The sequence below is a fragment of the Botrytis sinoallii genome (assembly GCF_014898435.1).
Source record: "Botrytis sinoallii strain Bc 23 chromosome Unknown BSIN_007, whole genome shotgun sequence".
Lineage (NCBI taxonomy): Eukaryota > Fungi > Ascomycota > Leotiomycetes > Helotiales > Sclerotiniaceae > Botrytis > Botrytis sinoallii.
Genome location: NW_024066034.1, coordinates 524,737 through 551,818, shown reverse-complemented (window position 1 = coordinate 551,818; position 27,082 = coordinate 524,737). Strand labels below are relative to the sequence as shown.

Here is a 27,082-nt window from a genome sequence, read left to right as displayed (position 1 = left end):
GGCCGTTAGCCAGGCCCGGTTTTCTATAGTTGTTTTTAGGAGCGCATGCATGTGATATGGCTCAACGCTGACGTTTAGTTGTGCGAACATTGTAGTAGATTATTCGTTGTGGAGATGTTGGGGCAACGCTCCAGGTTTTTTGACAGCGTGAATCTTGGTTTGGGGTCTCCAGAGAAACTGAAGTTTAATGGATCCACAATGTGTGGGTACAAATTTCGTAAATACCACGGCAATAACAAGCGGCATCGCCAAAAATGGAATGTCGAAACTTCACATGTAAATGTGGTCCATAATTCAACATTTGGCACAGGTTTGGAAAGGTACGTCTATGTAATAAAGGGTGACATTTGAGATGCATGTCGATAGATATCACAGACATATCGGCCAATAGATATATGTGACGTAGGTGCCGTGCGTACCGGAGGAAGAGTTGTGGATCCTCACGGCCAGTACCATGTCAAAATCACTGATGATTAGATGTATGAATTCCAAATTCTGAATTGCACCAATAGATTAAAGGAGATAAACAGTTCAATTATTCTAATCATTCTAAAACGACTATAAAGCAATCGCTCACTGCGGCATCTGACATAGACTTGAGCATAATTGCTGTTCACTCGGACAAAACTTTGGCCAGGGCAGTCAATTGACTGTCTATCTTGGGATAGCGGATATCGAAGTATTCTATCTTAATGACCACCTAAATTCAAGGACCGTCTTACTCCAAGTCTATCGAGAATCTCTTTCTCAACGAGGCTCCATAGTAATAAAATAGTATAGGGCTTGGGGCGATTGCAACACTCAAAAATGCAAAAATGCTCAGTCCCCATCCAACTCCAATATTGTCCAAAATGCTTGGCGTGATTAGAGGTACAATTCCTCCGAAAATACTTCTGAAAAATGCTCCAGCTGCAATGGCACTTGCCGCATATTTCTCGAAACTATCGATGTAATAATTCTGTACAGTATTAAAGATAGCGACCTGTCCAATACCATAAAAGAAAGTAGCTATGAGTGTAAAGGCCCAGTGTACGCGGTACTCCACCATCCAGGCAAATGAAAATAACGTGATGGGAATTAGAACTGCGCCGATATTTGCAAGAGGAAGACGAAATTCAGGTTTTGCTTCGCCCTTGTTTTTTTGTGCAAGGTGATTTCGAATATCGTCGATTCTCGGAACAAGGAATCTTACTGCCGAAAGAAACCCAAGTCCTGGGGCAAGATATACAAGTCCTACTTGAATAGTGCTAAAGCCGTATCCATCGCCATAGATTCGTGAGAATTGGGTATAAAGACTGTATGTTGTGGCGAAAATGAGAGCTTGATATGTTGACATGATCAAAACTATAGGTTGGGTAAATAGTATCTTCAGTGGTCGATGAACTGCTTGGATAGCTTTTGATGAGAATGGTCTCAAATCTTCTCCTTCGAAATAATATTTAACATCTGAGCGTTCTTCAAGTTCCTTCTTTCGATGAGTAAGAAGAATAGGAACATAAGTCTCGTGCAGAAAAAAATATACACCAGCGAAAACGACACCACATATCATCAACAAGATCCAGAATAGCCATGGCCATTCGAGATTTTGTAGAATAACGCCGCCAAGAAGAGGCCCTATTGTTGGTCCTAGAAGTGGCCCCAGGAGATACCATCCGAAGACACCTGCTCGTTCACTCGGCAGATACATGTCAGAGATGGTTCCACCTCCATTGGCAATTGAAACACCTGTATGAAGTCAGCAATGCTCTGTTTATGTAGAGATAAAGGAATATTACTCCCAAAGAATCCAGCGATGGAGCGAAACGTGATGAGTGTAGCGATATTTGGACTTAGCGCAGTGGGAATCTGGAGCAACGTAAAGATACCAAAGCAGATCAAGTACACGGGCTTTCGACCGAAGGTTTCCGACAGAGGAGCAAGCAAAAGCCTATCATGTCAACATGTCAGTACGACATAGATAGTAGAGTTTTGATGAATTTTCTCACGGTCCAATTCCAAGCATGACAACGAAGCCGGTTTGACATGCGATTACAGCCTGGGCTGTCGTGTCCAATGATTCCGCGATTTGATTAATACCGGGTGCAAACATGCTACTTGCAAGTGGTGATAAAACTACCTGGTATTAGCATCAAAGCGACGGGAGGATTCATCAGACACATACTAGCCATGGTAGCAATGACGGCGATGTTTCCCAGTTTCTTCCACTTTGACCAATTTCTCGGATTTTCGTCATCGTGCTCTGAAAATTCGAGTAACTGAACACACGTCAATCAACAGGTATTGAGGTACCCGGTCGATGGGGATACTGACTTCTTTGTTGGCACCAGCCTCTTCATGTTGAATGAGTGGCGATCTCTCGTGTGCAATTCCAGGCATATTTCTGGGGTGCATTTTGAAGCGTGGAGTTTCAAAGGGTACCAAATGTCAAATGCAGCAATGAAACAAATACTCTATAAGAATAAATAATAATAATAAACGCAGGTTGCTTAATGAATAGAAAGAAAGAATGATAGAAGACTCACAGGATGACTGATGTTGATTTTTCAATGACGTTGAGACACTAACAAATACCGTACCTGTCTATACCCAGTAGTTTTGGTTCCAAGATTCAGAGGGAGAAGAAAAAGAAAAGGAAACTCAAAGATGCTGTTCTTCACTGAACTCTTGAATGATTCAATTCATGATACTTACTACCATCGACTTCCATCTACCTACCTAGGTACTCGGTCAGAATATGTACATCACTTCATTCTGGATTCATTGATTTTGATTGTCTGTTGTTTTTGTTTTCTCGTCTCTGACTTCACTTCTTCATCTGTTCAATGCGTGCGGGGAATCCCTGTAGGTGGATGATATGTAATATCACGTGACTTTAATGGCTTTCGCGTTTCACAAACTTAGAGACGCGTTCCCATGAGCTGTGGCGCGACGGTCGCTGCTGCCTTCCTTATTATTTGCTCACACCACCGTATCATTCCATTCATTTATTACTGTTTCAAGACCGACGGCGTTATAACTCGTGAACTATGGATAGATAATCGCTATACAATCCTCTGCCTTCTCAAATTCTCACCGTGATCAAATATGAAATTCCGAGGAAATAATTCATGTGGTTGACCAAAGCTGGCGATTAATATCCTTGCCATCAAAATGGGTAGCCGCCTGGAAAAGAATTCGGAATCGGTTCGAAAGCGCATCGAATCGCATACTTTCCAAAGCGAAGGGGGTGAAGAGTATGAAAGTTCAAAATTTGGAGGCTTTTCGGATTACTTTCGGCGCAAAAGGATTAAATTACAAAATTTGGATGCAGAAGTCCGATCTACATCGACTGAAAATCCAAATATCTTTCGCGGTATCGTGGCGCACGTTAACGGCTATACACAACCCTCCTTGAGTGATCTCCATCGCATGATAGTATCTCATGGCGGTGGGTTCATGCAATACTTGGATGGAAAAACCGCCGTTACTCATATCATTGCATCAACTCTGACTCCCAAAAAAGCAATCGAGTTTAAGCGATATAGAATCGTGAAACCAGCTTGGGTAGTAGCTAGTGTAAAGGCTGGAAAATGTCTTCCATGGGATTCTTATCGTGTTCTAGATGAGGGAGTCGGTCAACGATTACTTGGATTCAGTGATGGTAAAGTTGTTAATCAATCGGCAACCCAACAAAGAGGATACCGCGATCAAACAAATGCAAGCTGGTATACCAGTCAGGTCAGAAATGTCGCCAAAGATATTGATGACGATGATGGGCCCCAATTTCCGAGCTCGCAGGTACAAAAGATCATGACGCAAAATCCTGGCGCATCCACGCAATTATCTGCCGATCAAATGCTCGAAAGCATCGAGGAAGTCGATCAAATCCCGGCTTATGATCCTGTAAGCTCTGGTGGAAGCTTTGAAGCTTCATCGTCCTTGGAAGAAGCCTTGAAGCACGCCGCCAATGTTACTACTCCTGCTCGAAAAGCAGCATTAAAATCTATACAGATATCAAAGGATAATTTTCTTATGAAGAAATCTCCTTCGCATTCCCCTGACCTTCAGACCTCGTCAAGTCCAACAGCTGTCACTCCAACTAAACCCAAATTTCTTACACCTGTCAGAAAAGAAGCATATGATGTTGAAAAATCGCATACACCTGAACTCGGACCTACTGAACCGAGATCTTTTCTCAACACCAAGAAGAGATCAAATGATGAAGCAACAACCAACTCTCCCAAGAAAGCAAAGATTGAGACTGCAGAAGAACACAACGCAAAATTATTAGCAGACCCTCATATGCGAAAATCAACGACTGCAAACCCGGATTTTATCAAGCAATACTATTCCGAATCTCGGCTACACCATTTGTCTACCTGGAAGGCAGATCTGAAATCAAAATTTCAGCAGATGGCATCCGAAAAGTCGGCTTCTCAAAAACAGACGACAAAGCGAAAACCTGGCTCCCGAAGATACGTCATGCATGTAGATTTCGATAGTTTCTTTTGTGCGGTATCTCTCAAAAGTGCGCCTCAATTTGTCGACAAACCTGCGGTTGTTGCTCATGGCAGTGGAACGGGGTCTGAAATTGCTAGTTGTAACTATCCGGCTCGTGAATTTGGCATCAAAAACGGAATGTGGATGAAAAATGCCATTAAACTATGTCCCGACATCAAGGTCTTACCCTATAATTTTCCAGCGTACGAGGACGCTAGTAAATCATTTTATGAGGCTATTTTAGATGTCGGCGGTGTAGTACAAAGTGTCAGTGTTGACGAAGCTCTCGTTGATATCACTTCTTTGTGCTTAGCTGCAGGTGGCACTGATGGAGTCGGAATTCTAGATAATGGTAGTATTAGGAGAGAACAAGAAAGAGCTGATGAGATTGGGAATAAACTTCGAGAGGTTATCAAAGAGAAGACAGGTTGCAATGTATCTGTTGGAATTGGAGGAAATATTTTACTTGCGAAAGTTGCACTTCGGAAAGCCAAACCGGCTGGTCAGCATCAAATAAAACCAGAAGAGGTTTTGGATTTCATCGGCGAACTTGATGTTAAGAATCTTCCCGGCGTTGCCTACAGTATCGGGGGAAAGCTCGAAGAGATCGGAGTTAAATTTGTGAAAGATGTCCGGCAATTATCCAAAGATCGCCTGGTGACTGTTTTGGGTCCCAAAACCGGGGAAAGAATATGGGATTATTCGAGAGGCATTGACAAATTGGAGGTTGGAGAACAAGTTATACGAAAGTCTGTCTCGGCCGAGGTGAACTGGGGTATCAGGTTCACTTCACAGACAGAAGCTGAAGAGTTTGTTCAAAATCTCTGCATTGAATTACAGCGTCGATTGATCGAGCAAAGAGTCAAGGGGAAGCAAATGACTTTGAAAATTATGAGGAAATCTGCTGATGCACCCCTTGACCCACCCAAATTCCTTGGTCATGGAAGTTGTGATACTTTCAACAAGAGTATAGTCCTTGGTGTTGCTACTAATGATGCTGTAATCATTGGACGAGAAGCAGTCTCAATTCTCAGAAGTCATGGCTTCTCTCCTGGAGAGCTACGGGGTCTCGGCGTTCAAATGACCAAACTTGAGCCTGTGAAGTTTTCCAATGGTTCTTTACTTGATGGCAGTCAAAGAAGGATTAATTTTGGTGCCCCTGTGGCATCAAAGTCAAGTAAGAAAGCTACTGAGGACCCTATCGTTGATGATCCAGAGACTCCAACGAAACAGAGGATAATTCCATATGCACAATCTACAAAACGACTTTCGGAAGATATCGTCAATTTTGCAACACCAACGAAGCCTAAGTCTATCCCAAAATCAATACATGCCGAAGACCCTATTGATGAAAGTAGTCCCTTGAAAGCCAGACCAACTCCAGCTCATCCCGCAACTTTCATTGCAAGGACAAATGCTGGTGATCAAAGTGCCAGAAAGCTCAACTTGACTGGAGCTCAATTTATTATACCAAGTCAAGTCGACCCCGAAGTCTTGAAAGAACTTCCTCCAGATATCAGATCAAAACTAATGGCTCAAAATAAGAGCTTGCCGGCCTCAAGAGAACACACTCCTATTATGCCAGCGAAAGAGTCTTTGTCTGAGAGTCCTGCCAAATCCAAAATCTCGCCTTTTATGCCTTCACAGCTCGATCCCGAAGTATTCGATGCATTACCTGAAGAAATGAAAGCAGAAATATTAGAAAGCTATAAGCCACAGATTGCACATCCAGTACCTGGGGTACAAACAGTTCTCCCTCAGTCACCTCGCAAAAACCGAACGATAACTGGTAAAAAGCCGCCAACTCCTATCAAGAAACGAGGCCGTGGTAGACCTCCCGGGCCTAGGATCAAACCTGAACCTCCAGGTGGTCCACTTCAATCGAAATTTGTCGCCAACCCCCTCAGACGAGAAACCTCAGTTGATGCTGGTGATGATACCGATATTCTCGATCCAGAATTCCTTGCTGCATTGCCCGAAGATATGCGTGAAGAAATAATAGCCGAACATCGACGGAAACGCCTGCAAAAACGCGGTGGACTCATGACATCCACAGTCAAGAAGATAAAGAAACCAGATCCAGCTCCACTCGGACCGCGAAGAATCCATCTTCCTCCCAAACCGCCAAAGCCCACTTTCACAACGCAGGAATTGAGTACACTAGAGGAACTTAGAGAGACACTTACAATCTGGTATCGTGAATTCGAAAATGAAGGTCCGCATCCGGATGATGTCTCTGCGATGGAGAGATATTTAAGAAGAGTCATTTTAGACGAGAGAGATTTGGCAAAAGTGGTAGGGGTTGTGAAATGGTTGGGATGGTTAATAGATGATAGTGAAGTTGTAGGAAAAGGAAAACGACACTGGGGAAAAGCATACGTGGATGTATGTTGTAAGATTCAAGAGGCCGTCAAGGAAAGGGGTCTGGGTAGACTTAATTTCTAGTGTATTTTTCTCTAGATTCTTGACTGGTTTGTTGGTCTACTGATTTAGTTCGTTGCTTAACATAAAATGGAAAATGGAAATAGACTTCATAGCTTGGAAATAAGTGTCCTGAAGCTTGATTCCCTTATCACTTATCCAGACGTGCAACAATTGTCTATGATCTCCCTAATTCCGTACTAAAAATATCGTCGTTTCTTTACATGGAATCTGATTACATACATTACTCAACCTGTAACTAAAGATTTCCAATACAAACACAAACCCAAACTCAAAATTTAGGGTTTCAACGGTGCTGAGAATATGTATATTGTAGGTAATTATCAAACCATACCCACCTAAGGTTACTAGAGAAAATATCCTCTAGGTGAGAGGAAACTAGAAACTTCCAAAAGATATTATCTTCCTAATATGGATATTGATTAACTTCCTACTCTAAAAAAGAGAAGAAAAAAGAGAGAGAATTCATCGCGTCATAAATCATCAATCACCATCTCAGCACTATTATCTACTACTGATAACTCATTATAATCATATATCTCAACTGAACATCTTAAATACCTTATACTTATGAACTAATTAGCAAGTAAGATTACATACCTAACTATAACTATAACTATAGCAACCAATAAGTTACCTACCTAAATAATACCATCATACAACCTAGCACTCGGTAGTTTCTCTAGTATCTACTATCTCCACACTAATAAAGACTAGATAGATATCTAGCTTGAACTTCTTCCTTCCTCGCTTAATACGTGACTCATTGGGGGAATGGTATGGGGTATGGGGTATGGGGTATAAATTCATTTCTCCTCTGGAAATTTTCTTCGTTGCGGTTTTTTCTGTTTTTTTTATTTTTATTTTTGTCTTCATCTTCGTCTTCTTCTTCATTTCTGGGGTTGAGAGTGTGTGAATAATGTGGATGTGTGGATAATCTCTTCACTCCGATCCTGAAAAACGAAACCCTAACTAATGTCATACATACGTACCTAGGTACGTACTCAGTACCAGAAAATTCTTTCTCTATCATCCACTCGAAATATCTACCTATTTCTGGATAAAGTTTAAGGAATTAGGGAGTTGGTTCGGTTGGCAGGAGATTTGTGAGCTCATCTCATCTTTATCTTTTTTTTTTTTTTCCTTCTGTGGTCTTCTAATTAATGGATACATAGGACGATACGATATTATACGCCATCCATCTAGCTGAACGGTTCTTTGAGCTCAGTAATATCGAGATCGATATACTATTACATCGCGCTTAAGAATTCTTGTGAAGGAATCCCGCAAGATGGGTTGGTTTTTATTCTCGACTCTGTAGTATCGATACCGTAATGCGATATTGGGAATGAGGAAGATTATCTGAACGATGTTTTTAGATATGTTTGTAGGCGCACCTCGCGTTCCAATTCTCGAATAATATATCGAATCTCGATGCGAGGGATTATGTTTCACATACCTACCTATTACCTCTAGTTTTTCTCATGTATTTGGTATGCATGTTTGAGTGGAGATAGAGGTGGGTTCTGAGATGGATTTTCTTATTTAAATAGGTACGTGTATATTTTGTATTCTGTTTCTTACATATCTTCAAATTGCGAGTGCGAAAGTAAGATCTTATATACTGGTTAATGGTCAATCTTGAGAATATCATAGCAAGCAAGTCATTCGAATCTATGATGGAAATAAGTCACATCAATAAACCCTTGTGATCTCTATAATTCCTGTTTTCCATAAAGGGATATGGAGAGAGGAATTCGTGATTTCTTCTGAGATTGGAATTTTAATCATTCGTTATATCATGTATTATTTTAGAACTACACAATCTACAGAAGTCAAAGAAGTGAGTGTAAAAGTATACATTACCCTATTACAAGTGTCGGGATATCGATCATGTGATCTAAAGAGGGCACCGTATTGCACTAGCGTATGCACTAGCGCTAGCACTTCTACTATATTAATTACTAGCTTCCCATAGATAACAATGATCAAGAACGAATACAACCATAATAGACTAAAGTACTTTACACTTATCAACCAAGTTGATACCAACAACAAGATTGAAGATCTCTGAAGGTGGATCTATAAAGAAACCAAGTCACATCAAAAAACCCCTTGTGATCTATCATTCCTCTTCTGCGAAGTAGGAATGAAATAGAGACAGGTATAAGTGGCAATATCTGAGACTACCATCACATCCATATTTTGGTTGTCCCTTTTCGATTCCATGTTTATCCATCCCCTGAAAAGGCGAGTGTGAAAGAATACATCGTCAACAAGCCGCGCGTCGAAATCCCAAATCTATGATGAAACAAGTCACTTTTCTTCAAGAAAGTTGGATATATCTCTCTTTACTAGGTGCTTTGAAAAAAGATTAGAGAGGGGGGATGAGTGACTGGTCCTGAGATCTTTTTATGACTTTTTTTTGGATCTACTTCTTTTCGAGTTTGGGTTGTTCTTTTGAGTGTGAGTGGGAAGGGGGGTGTTGGTGAATGTCTTATTTTGTATCTTGTTTAGTAAGACCTCTCATTGGAGTATAGAATAGAGATTGAGTTTTCTGTAAGGGTGCGGAGTTTATGTCTCTATTACTACCTTGAATCCTCTTGAAGGAAAGATGAGAGATAAGAGAATATCTGGTTTTGTTAAGATCATCGTCCTCGCGATGCTTCGCTCAAAGTGCTTGTTATTATCATTTCATCTGTACTGACTAAATAGTAGGATTGAGCTTAACATACGCTCTAATACGAAAGATGCCATGTAGCACTGAAAGATTCAAGACCCTTCCTCTTCATTCGAACAGATCAAGAAAGATCTTTAATATCGACGATGATATAAGATCACTAGTAAAAATCCATCATTCTATGTGGAACTTACATCTATAACATGAGGTCAAATACTGAGAAAAGCGAGATATAAGTGGTGTTTTCGAGGTATACTTTCTTCCTTCCTCCCTTCATGAATCTGGATTTTCACATAGTAGATTCTGGAGATTGATTGATTGATTTAATTAACGTCCTTTTCTCAGTCCAAGACTATTTAGAACAGCTAGGCTTTAAGAACCTAACAACTGCTAGTAGATATCTACATAGATATATTCAATTTGAGAGAGTAAAAACGAATACTGGAGTGCTATACCCGATCTTTATTCGGAGTGCAAATAGAGATTAAATAGTCTTCATCCTCTAAAACATTTCCTTCCTCATTCTTTCCCTACCCCTAATCCAATTAAAGCATTCCAATATCCAATTTCTCTTTTTAAAATCCTAAATCCAATTTACTATTCCTCTTTTTCTATAAAAGACAAGAGTTATCCCCTCCTGAATTGCCTCCAATATAGCAAAGAATCCTTTTGCTAATAAGGTAGCAAAAGAAGGCACCACTTTTCTCTGTCTTTATCTCTTTTAAACTAGCCCCTTATATATCTTTATAAACTTGATATCCTCCAGCTCTTATTAGATATATATAATCGAAACTATTGAAAATAATAGGGCAGGACCGAATCCTAAGCCCTATTGCCTATACACAAATTAATTCGGAAAATTCGAAAATTCAAAAATTAAAAGAAAACATTGTACTATATTAATATCTAAAATATAATATTAATTTGAAAGCAATGGTATTCTCTGTATTATATCGTTATAGTATTCGAGTAACTAAAAGCTAAAGGGTATAAAAAAGAGTTGTAATACAAGTAGAATAACAACAAGCTTTATATCGAAAAAACTCTTCTAAAAGAAGAGACCTATTGTATATTATATTTCTATATTTGAAATAATAATCAATAATAGATATTGAATCTAACCAGGACTTCCATAATCTTTGTATCCATATCTAAAACTGATATTCAACTCTTTATAGATATTACTGTTATAAAATCGTAATATAATCCTTCACTATATCTCTGAATGTTTCTTCTTCCAATTCTTCCAATTCCATCTGCAATTCAATCTTAGCTCTGCAGACTCTCAAGAAAGAGCTGGAGGTTTGTAGGATGCATTGTGTACAGGTGTTGAGTCTTCGCATCCCTAGATTCTGGAGAGCAGAGATATCTGTAAACAAACTTCATATTGTCTATAAGATTCTGAGTATATAATTTGAGAACTCCTTTCTTTTTGTAGATATATAAAAAGAATATCTATGATGAAAACGAGTCGTCTCAAAAACTTCTCTGTGACATTTACCATAACGTGAGATGTCAACGATGCGAGTGAGTACTAAAAAGAATCCGGGACTTTCGAGGATGATAATTTCTGCTAGGATATTTTCGTTGCTCTTGTTTGCGTCTTATTTCTCGCAATCAAGATTCAAGAGCTATCAACATGTTAGGAGTCTCTTGACCTCATCGTTGTTGAACCTCAGTAGTTGATGTGCGTGTACGTTGGAAGTATTTCTGAAAGCTGTCACTTAATAATGAATGCATCACTGATGCAAACCATCTACTTTGGCATTTTAATCCATCTCCCTCTCAATTCAAACTGGGTGTCGACATGAGAGGGAATATTTTAATCATAAAAGAAGATTGTCAAAGGTAAGAGTTTGAGATCATCGCTCATTATACACTGTGATGTTTTGTACCATAATCCCTACAAAATTTATGTTTTTTTATATAAATTAAAATATTATATAATTAATTTAATTTTTGATATTAAATTATAAAGATGTTAGAAAAGGTGCTTATACCGCATATCACGCTATGCTATATCGGGATTAGCCCGCATGTGACTCTGTCGAGTCCATACATATATATCGTATCTCTATGTAGAACTTAATAATATTAAGGCTTTTCCACCAACTCATATATGATCTTCTAACAAAAGACTTAATAATGAACAATTTAAGTTATTTTATATATAAGAAAATTTCTAATTTTTATTTATTTAAATATTTTAGTTAAAAAGTTGTATAAGCTTTTAACTGAGAAAACTCAGAATTTTTAATTTATGATACTTTTTCTATAACGTGGTTTATCAGCAGTCCGCCCATATCACTAGTCCGCCCACTTTTCTCCTAATTCACATCTTCAAATCTATATTATTCAATAACAATTGAATCAATTGATTAAAACTATTAAGAATCTAATAATCTAGATGTCACGGCGCCAACTACATGATCTGTAGTTGCCTTTGTGCCTCAGGCACAGAATACTAGCGCGCCCTACTTCCTATAAGTAGGGCTTCATTTTTCCATAGCTTTTCTATTCTTATGGTATAATATAAATCTTTATCTGTATTATAACAGTTTATATTATTATCAAATAAGCTATTACAGCTTTATTTCTTATTTTATTTTCAAAGCCTCATTAATGCCTTATCTCGATTACGCCGATTGCATTTATCATTGATCCATTATATACCTTGTTACCAATATTTTGAATCTCAAAAAGCATTAAAGATAGGTAAATAAGTATTTATATTAAAAACATTTACATCTAGCTATCTCCACAATTCCTTTTCTTAAATCATATTCTCAACTCTACCGAAACCGATATCTCTCTCTTTACAGATTTATTCAATAATCCAAATACTGTATATTTTGTTACTACTTAAACTATATTTGAATTGATCGAATCAATTATAGATTCATTATAAGCTTAAGCTATTATTACTCAAATTCAAGCTATTAATACTCAATCAAAAATTATCGAATTGAAAGATACAATTGAGATATTAAAGATTACTATTTGCAATAATTTATAAGCTTTATTTTGTTGCAAATATTTTGCTATTCCTGAAAAGTTTAATAATGATGAGTAAGATATTGTAAAGTGTTAAGATTAGTATATAACTTTTCGTAATATAGTTAATCATTACTTGATTACAGATTACAAAAATGAATTAGAATTTCAGAAAATCATATTTCTTGTTAATCTATTTTCTGATCCTATTTATATAAATAATCAGATATATTTTAATATAATCACAAACAATACACATAATTCCAACCTTTGGCTTTCTAGATAGTGCATTGTAGTAGGTATCTGATATGAATTAAACAAGCAATATCAGATTCTAGATTTCTTATGTAAAGTTTTTATAAATTATAATAAATATAAAATAAAGAAAACCCTATTTGATAACTTTATTATCGAATTCAAATAGCTTATTATCAAATACAAGAAAATTATCAAACAACAAATTACTAATTTTAAATTCAAAGTCTTATAAGAATTAATTGATACTTCAATTAACTATCTCAATAAACCTTTTACTACTAATATTAATATATAAATAATCTGATAATAAGGCATTTATAATAATTTAAAGAAAAAAGATTTATCTTGATAATCAATATAAAAATCAAAGCACCAATTTCAATAATCAGAAAAAATCTAATAAAAAGAAGCCTGTTATTGTTGTTGTAATATCTACACCTAATTCCTTTAGAAATTCTATACAACTAAATACTATTTGTTAAGGCTAGTAATTCTTATTATATTATAATAAAAAATAATATTTAAATCTTAATCTTTATCTTTATTACAAAAAGCCTGGTTATATCAAATTCAATTGTAAAGAAAAGCAATACAACAATATAAAATATAATACCAATTTAGGAATTATACAATATTCCAATCGTTCTCCTACTACAAACCAATATACTCCAAATATTTATTGTTTTCCTATTATCAATCATCATTACAACCCTAAATTCTATTATAACACTTATAGTTCTACTTACCAAAATACATTCCCGCCTACTAATCATTTCCCAACTACCACAATATCATTTCGATATACCTTTCCAGTTTTTATTAGTAACAAAAATCTGGGCGGATTTGTTGAAGGCTTTATATATTCGGATAATAGCGGAAATTCAATTTCTTAATTAAGTATATTAAAAGACTAATTTTGATTTATAATTACAAATCAAAATTCTTTATAGAAAGTTTGTCTTTATAGATTAAGAGATTAATTATATCTAAGGATTTTTTATATCTTAGAATAATAAATAACAAATCTCTTAAAATCTCAATGGAAATTTTCTTATATTTAATATAATTATTCTATTTATTGGTTTAATAGATAATAAAGCTATGAGATATAGGTTTATAGATAGAATCTTTATATTTAAGTTTGGTATTTTTATATATTCCCTCTTTATTATTTACAATTTGTTATTTATAGATAAAAGGATTTTTGATATTCTATCTCAATATGTATTATTAATTTATAGATTAATAATTATAAAGAAATTGGCTTATTCTATATTATTAATCTTTTCAATACGGACTCTATAATTCTCGATTTTCTATAACTTCAGTATTATAATCCTATTATTAATTAAACAATAATGATTCTTAAGTTCATATTTATATACTATTTTAGATATTGCTATCTAGTTAACTCTATTACAATTATCGTTCCTGATCATAATGATATACCGACCCCAGTAGATATAGTGTTCAATCTAATATCATATATATCCATTAGGAAATCTATTTTGAAGTCTATTTCAAAGAAATCTATTTCAACTCTATATTGTGCCTTTGCCGAAGAAATCATTAACGAAAATCTTCAGACTCCTTTCTTCTTATTTTAAGATTAGTTAATACTTTTGGAATATAATTCTCTGACTCTAGTTGTGAAAAAGAATATTAATAGAAACCTTTATAATATAGATTCTATTAATCCAATACTATTTGATTTAAATCGTTATTATATTTATCGAATTAATAGAAAAACAAAGATCTATGCTAAGATAATATTAAACTAGCCAATCCTGAAACCAGTTCTAATATAAATTATTACAAACTTTAGGATATATAAAAGATCATTATGAAATCAAAATGTTTTATTCTTATTAAATCCCCTATCGCTACAAAAGCTCTTTAAAAAACCAATTGACATTTTATAAAATATTCGATAAAAAATGAATAATATAAAGTTCCTTATAACTAATAGCTTTATTCAATTCTATAAAGATTAGGAAGCTTATATTACAAAAGTAATCTGGAATGAATTAAATAAAACTTGTGAATTATATTGTATAATAATAAATAATTCTATTCAATTATATTGTAATATTATGAAAAATAATATCAAAAAGTTTATAAAAAAAACTAATCAATCTATATTATTTATAATAAAGATTCAAAACAAGCTACTATCCTAGCTTTACGATTTGTTCACTAGATTCTTATTTTTCTTTGTTAATAAGCTTTTATTATAATACTTTTAGGATTACAAGATCGAGATTATATTAAGTAAAGAGTTTCTGTATAACAAAGATTACCTAATATCCCTAGCCGAGCTTTAAGTTATTTGTAAATAGCTTGATAATAATCTAAATAAAGGATTTATCTACGAATCCCGCTTCTGATTGGCTACTCCACTTTTTCTAATTGCAAAGTCTAGGGGGAGTGTTCGAATTTGCTAGGACTACTATAAACTGAATAATATTATTATTAAGAATTATTATTTGCTATCACTAATTAAAGAAATCCTCGATATCTTATGCTATACTAAAGTTTATATTAAATTGAATATCATTGTTGCATTCAATAAATTATGGATTATAGAAGGTTATGAATAAAAGATTGCTTTTACAACTCATTTCAACTTATTCGAATTTCTGATAATGTCTTTCGGCTTTTGTAATATTTCTGTCTTGTTTTAGAACTATATTAATTATATTCTTTTTGATTTTCTGGATAAGAATTGTATAGTATATCTAAATAATATCTTGATCTACTTTGAGAATATTATAGATTATTGAAAGTAAATTCGCAAAGTTATTTAGAGATTTATTAATGCTAAATTACAAATTGATATTGACAAATACAAGTTCGAAATAAGAAAAACGAAATACCTCGGCCTAATTATTATTCCTGGTAATATCAAGATAGATCTCGATAAGGTTAAGATTATTCTCGAATAAAAAATCGTTAACTAAGCTAAAAGACCTTCAATATTTTTTAGAATTCGCTAATTTCTATCGATATTTTATTCACAACTTTTCTAAAATTACAGAATCTTTAAATTGCAGAAAGCAGGCTAAACGCATTAGGCGTATTATGTAATCATCTTGATTGATATAGTCAACTGGATTATACATAGCTTTCAATAGAATATATACTATACTTAATACCAATAAATCTACCTATTCTATATATCTTTTCTAATGACCTACACAGGGATTCAAGATACATTTAATATCTTATCTTCATTCTCTTTGTAATTAAGCTTTTTAATTAAGAATATTCAGAAACCCTCTTTACCTCTAAGTTTGTTACATGGTAGCACCTATATGACAATCAATATACTAACATCAAAAGAGTTTTCAAAAAAACTGTAGATATTATATAATCTTGTTGATTTAGAGAACTGTTATATAGTTACGGAAATCCAGCATTTAAACAACTCCTTCTAATTCTTTTTTTTATTTTTCAAATATCTCTTTTTTCAGAAATACTCTATATATTTATTTTTATAGTATTTCTTATAAGAACTTAATATCATTTTATTATCAGAATACGAACTCCTTTCGACTTTTAAGACACCTTTTTAATACTACTTTTGATTCCGGAAATCTGTGGCGCAGGTTTTCAATTTCATTCTAGATGATATCAGTACTATCTCTTTTAAGCAAATTCAAATTATTATTTGATTCTTTCAATATTATCTTTATTTTAGTTTCGAAGAACGAAACCTTTACTTCCCATTTGCTCAATAATTGCTAGAGGATATACGAAATCCTTCTAAAAACCTAATCCTATTACTTATCAAATTACAACTTCGACTTTCCATTCTCTAAATTCAAGAAATCCTTTTAATATACTATTTGCCGAATCCTTCTACAATATTGAATAACTTTATTATCTCGATAGTTTATACTAAATAGACTAAAGTCAAGGTTAACAATATATTATTTTTTTTGGGAGAAAAGAATATTATTAAGTTATAGGTTTGGAAAGTCAAGTAAGCTATATATCTTGCTATTGATAATAATACTTATAAGCCATACACCTTTTTCAATTTCATTCTATTTAAGTTCGCTGGTAGAGCTAATAAATGGCTAGATAAAGATAAAGAGTTTTCTGAGATTATAAATGATATTAATTTAGTAAATAAGGCTTTGTAAAACAAGTTTATTATTATTCTTATTAATTACTTCTCAAGCAAGGAAGATGAAGATTCGATATAAATGGTTTTCAATACTATAAGTTCTTTAGTTTAAGAGAAAGACGAATCTATTTAAAAATATTATTAATATATTAAGAATCTATAATTGGAAATAGGCTGTAAAGATATATCTTCCTCCAAATACAACACTAATATTCTTCAAGTCAATATTCAAGAAACCTTGGTTTAAAGTATTTATTATTAGTCTTATCAACCCTAATCTTCGCTTAGGATTTATTAAGCTAAATATTATCTATAAATCCCTAAATAAAAGTTATTCTATAGTATACAATACTTAGAAGAATATGGAAGTGGAAAAGATACTTGTCCAAAATAATATTGTTAATCACATTGCTAATACTTTAAAGAAGCAAAACCTTAAGGATTTATCCAAAGAGAAAATTGAATCTTTTTTAGGACAAAATATCTCAATCCCAATCCTCTAATCAATAGAATCGGAATATCCCTAATAATAATTATAATTTTAATAATAAAGGAAATAACAGTTCAAGTTCGAGACTATCAAATTCAATACCCCAATCTACTTATATTCAAGCTCCTATATTGATAGGTATACAAGCAAAAGAGACTAAACTAGATTTAAAGAACTCTCGGAATAATATTATTAACGGAATGGAATAATATAATTACTCAAAAAAGCCTTTATATTTTAAATACAGAATCTATGATCACATTAAGCTGGATTGCATAAATCAACCTTTTCAATATTAGGAATAAGCTATTTTAAAAAATATGGTTTTCCTAAATTATTCTATTATAGTTATGTTAATGGTTTATATATACCCTCATTGGTCTAATACTAATAATCGAGTCGATCTAAACAACTAACTAGAAACCTAAGCCTCCCACCAGCCCCGGATTCAATCCCTTTTAGATTAGATTCTATTTTCTCTTTGACACAAATCAACAATGATTCAGACTATTCAGATAATAAGATACCTATACCTGAAATATATTCCGTTAATATAGAATTTGATATAAATATAATAACAAGCAAAGAATAATCAAATTCAAGCTTTTAATCTATTATTTTGCAAAAAAAACTAGATTTAATAATATATTTAGTATTATTGGAGATTAATATATTATACCTTATATAAAGAATATTTTATATAAAGAATCCTCTCCCCAATAAATCTCCTAATCTCTTTGCTCTTTATTTTATAAAAAACCCAAGTTAATTCTTAAAAATTTGTTTCAATCTCTATTTTGTAATTTCACATTTCAATTTAATTAATTTGAGCTTTTTAAGCCCTCCCATAATATATAAATATAAGAAATACATTTCAAAACTTACATTTTATTTAATTTCAATAAAAGATTCATTAAGCCTTCTAAATCTTTATCCAACATTATAGCAAAAATAGGAAAAACCTCTATTAATTATAAGAACTTGTTTTCTATTTTAAATCAGGAACCTTTGAAATTGATATATTAACTCTTTATCAAATTTCACCCAATACATCTAAAAATCTATAATGTTTTATGACTCAAGAGAATATTATTAAGAAGAAAAAAAAAGGATATACAATCTATTATCAAGATTGCAATAAATTTATTTTACCTGCTATATATAATCCGGATCTAATAATGATTTAATTAAAGTCTATTATATTCGTATTGCAAATATTATCTTAATCAGAATCAAATGAAGCAATATTTTCTATATTTATTAGATGATACAAATTATACACTAGAATTCCCAAAAAACTGTACAAATCCACCTTTATCAAACTTATGAATCTATAGGCAACTAAGATCCCGATTTCACCCATCATTATTAAAACCTCCGATCAGAACAGAGCTTTTCGAATTCAAAGAATCGTTTTAATCCCAGAAGAGGGATATACTACTGAAGTCGTTTTAAGCAGATCTTATGTATTATTGATTAAGGATCTAATAATAATATAGTTTCCCCAGTACTTATCAATTATTTAGATCTATCACAATACTAGATTGCTTTGAAAAATACTATTTCCATAAGAACAGCTAATAGCGGGAATATTAGACTGAGATAATATACTACTTTTAGCTTTATGGTTGAAGGCATTCAATGTATTGTATATACTTTTATTCGATTCGATAATAAGAATTATTTTAATAAGAATAAAAAGAATCTATTTCTTGATTTACTATGGCTTTATACTATTAAGACTATATTAATATTTTCAATTGCATTATTTCCATTAGTAATAAGGATCTTTCAAAATCTTGTATTTTTATTCCAAATTTTATAACTAATATAATCACTTTCTTATCAATTAGTTCTTTACCCGGTAGACTTTAAAATATCAGATTGTTAAATAAAAAGCTGAGATTTCTATAAAGAATGAATTATGAAATCAAGCTATTTCGATATAGATATAGTATATCCTGAGGGAAAGATTTTTTTGTTTGATTATAATAATATCGAAACTATTGAAGAAGAATCTTTGAAACTAAATCCGATTTATAGAATCCCTAATTTCATTTAGTTCTTTAAACTTTTAAGTTCTAAGTATAACTTTAAACTATAGAAAAAGACTATTTCCCGATTGCCCAAACCCTCTTTATATATAAGAATCTAGAATATTATATTCTTTAAAGAATATTATACAGATGTACGGATTCGATATTCCTATAATATACTTAAATCTATAAATTTTTTATATAAATCTTTTGCTTCCTGATTCAAATTAAAGTCTTTTTCCCGAAAATCAATTTCTTATACTTTCCTCTCAAATTGAACTAAAATACTCTATTCCATCCGATTATATATATCCTATTGAAAGATAATCTATTTCTCGATCATTATCTACGGATTCAATTGAATTAGTATAAGAATGGTTTTAATACTAGCAATGTGTATATTAGCCCTTTAGTTATAGGAGAGTTACGATAATGTATCAAGCATCTTTTATATACTTATAGGGATTTGAATACAATCGAATTAAGATATATTCCCCCAACTATTCTTTTATTCATCGGATATATTTAAAGAAGGGCATATTCCTATACAAGTGCAAGTTTCAAACCTTGATATAGTTCTTAATAGATATACTGATTGAATAAGATCATTCAAGATGGCTACAAGTGTTTTATATACAAATATACTATAATAGCTAATAGCAAGTTATTCAACTAGTCTATAATACCTCTTATTATCGAAAAGCCCGGTGTTGTATATCCTATATTATCTCCTCATAAATCTAATCCGGAACAACGAGTTATTTTCGATTATTCGCAAATAAAAAAGAGATGCCTGGTAGTTACTATATATTAGCTCAAAAAGTTTATAAATATTTATTTCACTCTAATTATACGGTTTTTATATAACTTGATCTTAAATAATATATTAGGCAATACCTCTCTATCCCGTGAATAGATATATTTTTGCTTTCTTTATAGGAGATTCCATTCAGATACAATCTACCCACATTCCATAAAGTATTCAAACTGCATGTTTTTCAATGTTCAAGCTTTTATACACTATTTATGATTATATTCCCCATTTTCCAGAGAAACACTATTATTTAAAGAATAATGTTCTTTATATTAGCGAATATCCTTCTATTCTTGAATCTAACTCTCTAGACAATTTAGCTTTAGTCAAGTTCTATATGGACAATATATTTTCTAGATATAAGATAGTCGAAGATACTTATAATACCCTTGTGAACCATCTCCTTTCAAGATTAGCTTTTACTCAACTACATCTTTCTTTTAAGAAACTATATATATTTATAAGTGAAATAAAAGCTTTAGATATATTTTATCAAACGGACAATGTAATGATTACCAAGCCAGCCTAAGCTATTAAGATTAAAGACTTTCCCACTTCAAGGAATCCTACCGAAATTCGCAGTTTTCTAGCTATTATTCAAATGATCTGTTGGGGTATTAAGAATTTTGCTAAGATATCTCATTCTCTCTCCCATCTTACTAGCAATGTTGAATAGTAATAAGAATTGTATAAGCAGCTTGCCTTTGAGTTTCTATAAGCCAAGTGTTCTAAAGTAGTCAAATCATATAGTATCAACTATTCCCTTCCCATTAAAATATATATAGATTCTAGTGCTTTTGCGTCAGATTGCTATATTGTATAGAAACAATATCCCTCAGAAGTTACCTCAGGACCTTTAGTTGTATATTCTGTTTTATATAACTCTTTTCTTTTTATTAAGACTCAAAGAAACTATGGTACTTATAAACATAAGCTTTTAGCAATTATCGAGTTTGTACACAAGTATCACTATTACTTCCATTGCCCGAGATCTTGCAAGATTTTCACTGATCACATGCCATTAACTAGATTCTTATTCTTTAAAACTGAAACTTATAGAATCTACACCCACTGGGCTATAAAGCTATCTGCTCTGAATATTATTATTGAATATATTAAAAGATCTTGTAATAAGGTTGTAGATGCTCTTTCCTGTATTATTTCCCTAATTCGAATTACAAGTTGGATTTACTTTTAGATTTTTCAGCTTATTCTAGAAGAATGACAGGAACCTTAAATAGGTTTAGAAAGATAGAATTGGTGGTTATAAAGAACTCCTTCGCCTGTATAAAACCAAATGACTTTAAGTTATTATAGACTATAATATACTACAATCTCTCGGAGATGATCTGGATATTGTAGTATTAGATCAACTTATAGTTATTACTAATAATATCTCTTTTAAACCAGTTTCAAGCAAGTATGAGGACAATCCGTGGTATTACGACATATTCAACTACATTTCTATTAATACACTTCCCGATGGGATTTCTACTTTTGAAAAGGTATCTTTTCTACATTATACTAAGGATTTTTCTTGTTCGAGGACGAACTTTTTTATACATTCTGTAGAATTGATAAGTATTGTATATAAAAACACAAGGTATCTGATATCCTATTATATATATATAATCAGGAAGAATATTTCGCTGCGGAATTGATTATTAAAAAGCTTAGAAACTATTATTGGCCTTATCTAGTTTCAGATGTCAAGCAATACATTTTAGATTGTTTGAAGTATACCAAGTATAGTATTCGATAATGCATCTCTTACTTAATACCTTTTAAGATTAATCATTTATTCATTTTTATCGGATTTGATTTTATAGAATCATTTCTATTTATATTAATTAATAAAGCTTAGGTTTTAAATATGACTTGGCCTATAGTACAGAAACTAATAAATATAGGACTTATTACTGAAAATATGGACTATGACAATAGTATATTCGATAAAGAAGGATATTTCAATTTCACTTATATTTTATTAATTATTAATTACTTCTCTTATTATATTTAAGTATTCCTGATAATTGGTGCTATAGGAGTAGAGATTATTAGATGTCTAGATTAGCTTTTTAATATAATTGAAGTTTCTATTGGAGGAATACATAATTCTGATATATATTTTAAAAACAAAACTTTATGCAGTTTTTTTAAAAAATCCGGTATACTCCTCATTTCTACAGCTATCAAAGCGAAAAAGTTATTTGGAATAGTCGAAAAAGAAAACAATCTACTTCAAAGAATACTTAAAAAGATCGAATCTGGTATTACTGATTGGCTATTTGAGGTTCAAGCTAGTATTAACTCTTTCAATATGCGAGAAGTATTATATTTAGGTTATTTCTCTTACAAGATTATATTCGGTTTTCAATCAGTTAACTCTTTAAAAATCGAATACTCTTTTTATGAATGAAAGGTAGTATAGAATTATCTTCTTATTATTGAGAATGTTGATAAGGAGTTTCCTTCTGAAATATACTATACTAAAGTTTTCGAATTTATGCACAATCGGGAGCTAATCAGATAGGAAGCTCTGGAATGATTCGATTGGAAGAAAGCTGTTAATAAGGAAAAACATGATATGAGCGTACGAGGTAATTTTATATATTAATTAGGAGATATGGTTATATTGTATGACGGCGTCTCAGCTAAAAAGAAACTACACCCCTCCTACTGTAATCTCTTTATTATTATTGGTTTCGCAAAGATTATCAGAAATTCTATAAATTGCAATAAATCAATGGAAAAGCTATTTGCAGATCGTTTTATATCAACCATTTTAAAGCCTTTCAAGTCTCAAACCGGATACCTATACACACTATTCGAGGATGATATATCGGAATATCAGAATCTATGAGCTGGCACTTATAAGTTCACTCTTCTATCTAATCTACAAGAAGGAATTGGTATATAGCAAGCTGTACCATCTGTCTTGTAGAATCGGTCTTTTCTCTTTTTCCCTCTTAGGAAAGGGTAGAATCTATACTCTAATTTTGCTTAAAATAAGCAAAGTTATATTAGGATAGTAAACTACAAATACTCTAGCTATTAATTCGGCGAATTCTATTGTCTATTTAATTTAAAACATAATGGTAAGCTGGTATATGGGTGGATTCTCATGGTGATTGTTGATTGATTAACAGAACAAGAGGACTAAGTATACTATATGGCTATTATGGCATATATAAAAGGAATATGGAAATAGGACTTATTTTAGCTTAACTAGAGCATGCATGCAAGGGCGCATGTCTTGTAGGATCGGTCTAGAAAGCAGGCTAAACGCATTAGGCGTATTACGTAATCATCTTGATTGATATAGTCAACTGGATTGTACATAGCTTTCAATAGAATACGCACTACACTTAATACCAATAAATCTACCTATTCTACACGTCTTTTCTATTGCTTATTGAAAAAAGAGAATATATGGAATTGGACTGTTAATCAAGAGAATGCCTTTGAAAATCTGAAGTATATCTTTGTTTTTATTCCAATTCTTGTAATATTTGATTATTATCGCTGTATAATTATTGAAATAGATGCTTTAGATTAGGCTGCAGACAGAATGCTCTTTCAATATGATAATAAGGACCGATTACATCCGATTGTGTATTTCTCCTCGAAATATAGTGTAGTCGAGTGCAACTACAAGATTTACAATAAGGAATTACTAGTTATTATCAAGTCTTTAGAAGAATGAAGATCCGAATTATATAGAACCCAAAAGCTATTCGAATTATTACTGATTATAAGAATCTAGAGTACTTCACATTAATAAAGATACTGAATCAAAAACAAGCTAGATAAACTGAATTTCTATCTGGCTTCAATTTTCGTATTATATATCGTTCTAGTTATAAAACAGTTTGCCTTAATACATTAAGCCGAAAAGCAGAAGACCGCTTTGCTTATATTAATCCTAATAATAACCAGATCAAAAATCGCCTATAAATAATTCTCTTAGAAAAAGTATTCAATAATATTATATTCAAAGATCTTATTCAACAAATTAATAATGATATCGACCTTACTGCAACCCCTATGAATATAATCATTCCCGATATCGAGAAGCCAATCGACAATCTCATTGATATAGTATACAAATCATCTGAATTGATTATTATTATATACAAAACCCTTCGGAACTCAGCTGCTTATTATTAGCTATTATCTATTTGAAAAGATCTCCAAATCATTCTTCAAGATTGTAAATTGATTAATAATAAAATCTTTTATCGCAATTACCTTTTCGTTTCTTCCTTTACTAAATTCCGTATTCAGATTATATACCAAACATACTTTACTAAACCTACTGAGTATTCTGATTGAGTTAAGACTATTGACTTTGTCTCCTATATATATTGATAATCTAATATATTAAGAGAAATCGAAATTTATATATAAGCCTATCAATTCTGTTTCCGAATCAAAGCCTCTTGCCTTGTTGCATTCGGATTTCTAAAACCTTTGCCTATACTATTTCGCCCCTGGTCCGATATCTCTATTGATTATATTACATTGTTACCAATCAGTGAATATTATGATAAGAAATATTAATATATCGTTATAGTCATTTGCTGCCTAACGAAAATACATTATTTCATTCCAGTTGTAGGACTCTCTGCAAAGAAGCTTACCGATCGGTTTGTTGAGAAAGTCTATTATTTACATAGCTTACCCGATAATATTATATCCAATAAAGGTTTGCAATTTATATCAGAATTTTGGAAATATTTATCCAAGCGCCTATCAATTACTTTGAAATAATCCTTCTTGTTTTATTCTGAATCTAATAAACAAATAAAAAGAATAAATACTATGATAAAACAATACCTTCAAGCTTTTATAAACTTTCATCAAAACGATTAATACAATTGACTTCCGCTCACAGAGTTTGCGCTTAATAATATAACCTCGGAGATTACTGGTATATCCCCATTCTTCACTAACTACAGTTTTTATCCACACCTTAATATTAAACCCTTCTTACCTATTCCCTTGAATTTGTTATATCAATATAGGCACGAGTTCTTGAAGGCTAATGAGATCACAGATCGATTTGATATTATTCTAATAACATTAAAAGCTCTAGCCGCTTAGTTTATTCAGAAATATAAAGATTACACTAATAAAACTTGTACCGATACTTCTTTATACAAAGAGGGTAATAGAGTATAGATTAGTATTAAGAATATAAAGACTAATCGATTGATAAAGAAAGACAATAACAAATGGGATAGCCCCTATAAGATCATCAAAGTTTACAAACAAGCCTGTTTATTCCAGCTTCCTATTAGTTTCAAGATCTTTCTAATATTCCACAACTCATTACTCCGATCACTCTATTGTTTATCTAAATTAGCTGATCAAGAAATGATCAATAATACTGAATCCCGTTGGAACCAAGAATGCATTCTAGAAAGAGATGATAAAACAAATAAAGAAACCGAGCAATAGGAATTTGATAAACTATTTGATTATTATAATAAAAACGGATTTCATTACTAGGTCAAATGGAAACATTATTTAGCATTTTGACAATCTGTTGAAGACCTTCGCAGCTAGGAAGACACAATTATTGCTTTCCACTTAACAAATCCAGATAAACTAGAACCACCTGCTTGAATGGGTTTTAAAAGATCTATTATTTCTAATCCCTTATTAGTATTTATATCAAATATATCCCAAATCAAGACCGAGGTAAATCTAAAAAGCTTTGTCAATTGATTACTATTCCTAAGAAAGTTCATTTTAATTCAATAATAGAAATTAGAGTATTTTAATATTATTTTGTATTCTAGAAGGTTAATTGATATTGTGATTATGGATTGATCGCCTTGAGCAAAGGATACTATTACAATGCCAACTATATGATCTGTAATTGCCTTTATACTTTAGATATAGAATACTAGTGCGCCCTACTTCCTATAAGTAGGGCTTCACTCTTCCATAGCTCTTCTACCCTTATAGTACAATATAAGTCTTTACCCATACCATGACACTAGAATCAATTATATTGTTTTGATAAGTTCTTGAATTATGATCTGGTTTTCCATATTTACTATAATATTTATTAGAAAATGCTTCTCTATTAGAATTTCCCCTATTTTGATACTTGTTATATTGAATTTGAATATTAATCTCTTGTTGAAATAATATTGTCACAGGTTCACTAGCGTAGTATATTAGTGTAGTGGATGCTTAGTCATCTTTACCATTATATGGCAAAGTTATATTGTATTACTTTCAACCTCTTTATAGAATATTATATATCCAATCTAGTATTTATTTCTTACACCGTAATAATATATTCTATTTTTTTAAAGATCCCATTGCTATACATCAATAGTAATCTGACCTTGACAATAATATTCTAATAAAAACTTCATCTTCACCTTCGTCTTCGTTCTCATCTTCATCTTCATCCTCATCTTCATTTTGTTTTTATCTTTGTTTTTGCCTTTAAAATGATAAATATATCTAGTTCATCATCTACAGAAAACAAAGTTTAAATATCTGATAATTTTAGAATAAGTATTCAAACTGTTTTTATTAAATAACAATAACTTGCAAATAAACTTTCAAACATCTCCAACCCCAATCTTCGAAACCCAGCACTCAGCCTTTCTAAGAACGAACAATTATACTTATATTATTTATATAACATTATTAATAATTTATCGGAGTTATTTTATAATATATAGATTAGGATGGATGTAAATCTAAACAATGAGTGCACAGCCCTAACCAA

At 32.2% G+C, this 27,082-nt stretch overlaps 2 protein-coding genes across 2 annotated transcripts; one reads left to right on the top strand and one right to left on the bottom strand.

The window, feature by feature from the left end:
* Positions 1–718: 718 nt before the first annotated feature.
* On the bottom strand, positions 719–2,391 carry EAF02_004619 (uncharacterized protein; the record flags this gene model as incomplete). Its single annotated transcript, XM_038900667.1, has 5 exons — positions 719–1,725; positions 1,776–1,927; positions 1,986–2,112; positions 2,162–2,255; positions 2,311–2,391. The coding sequence occupies 5 exons, from the start codon at positions 2,389–2,391 to the stop codon at positions 719–721; spliced, it is 1,461 nt and encodes a 486-aa protein (XP_038759179.1).
* Positions 2,392–3,150: 759 nt separating this feature from the next.
* EAF02_004618 (uncharacterized protein) lies at positions 3,151–6,924 on the top strand (the record flags this gene model as incomplete). The annotated part of the gene is made up of 1 exon (XM_038900666.1): positions 3,151–6,924. One exon carries the CDS (start codon positions 3,151–3,153, stop codon positions 6,922–6,924), a length of 3,774 nt encoding a protein of 1,257 aa, XP_038759178.1.
* Positions 6,925–27,082: the final 20,158 nt, after the last annotated feature.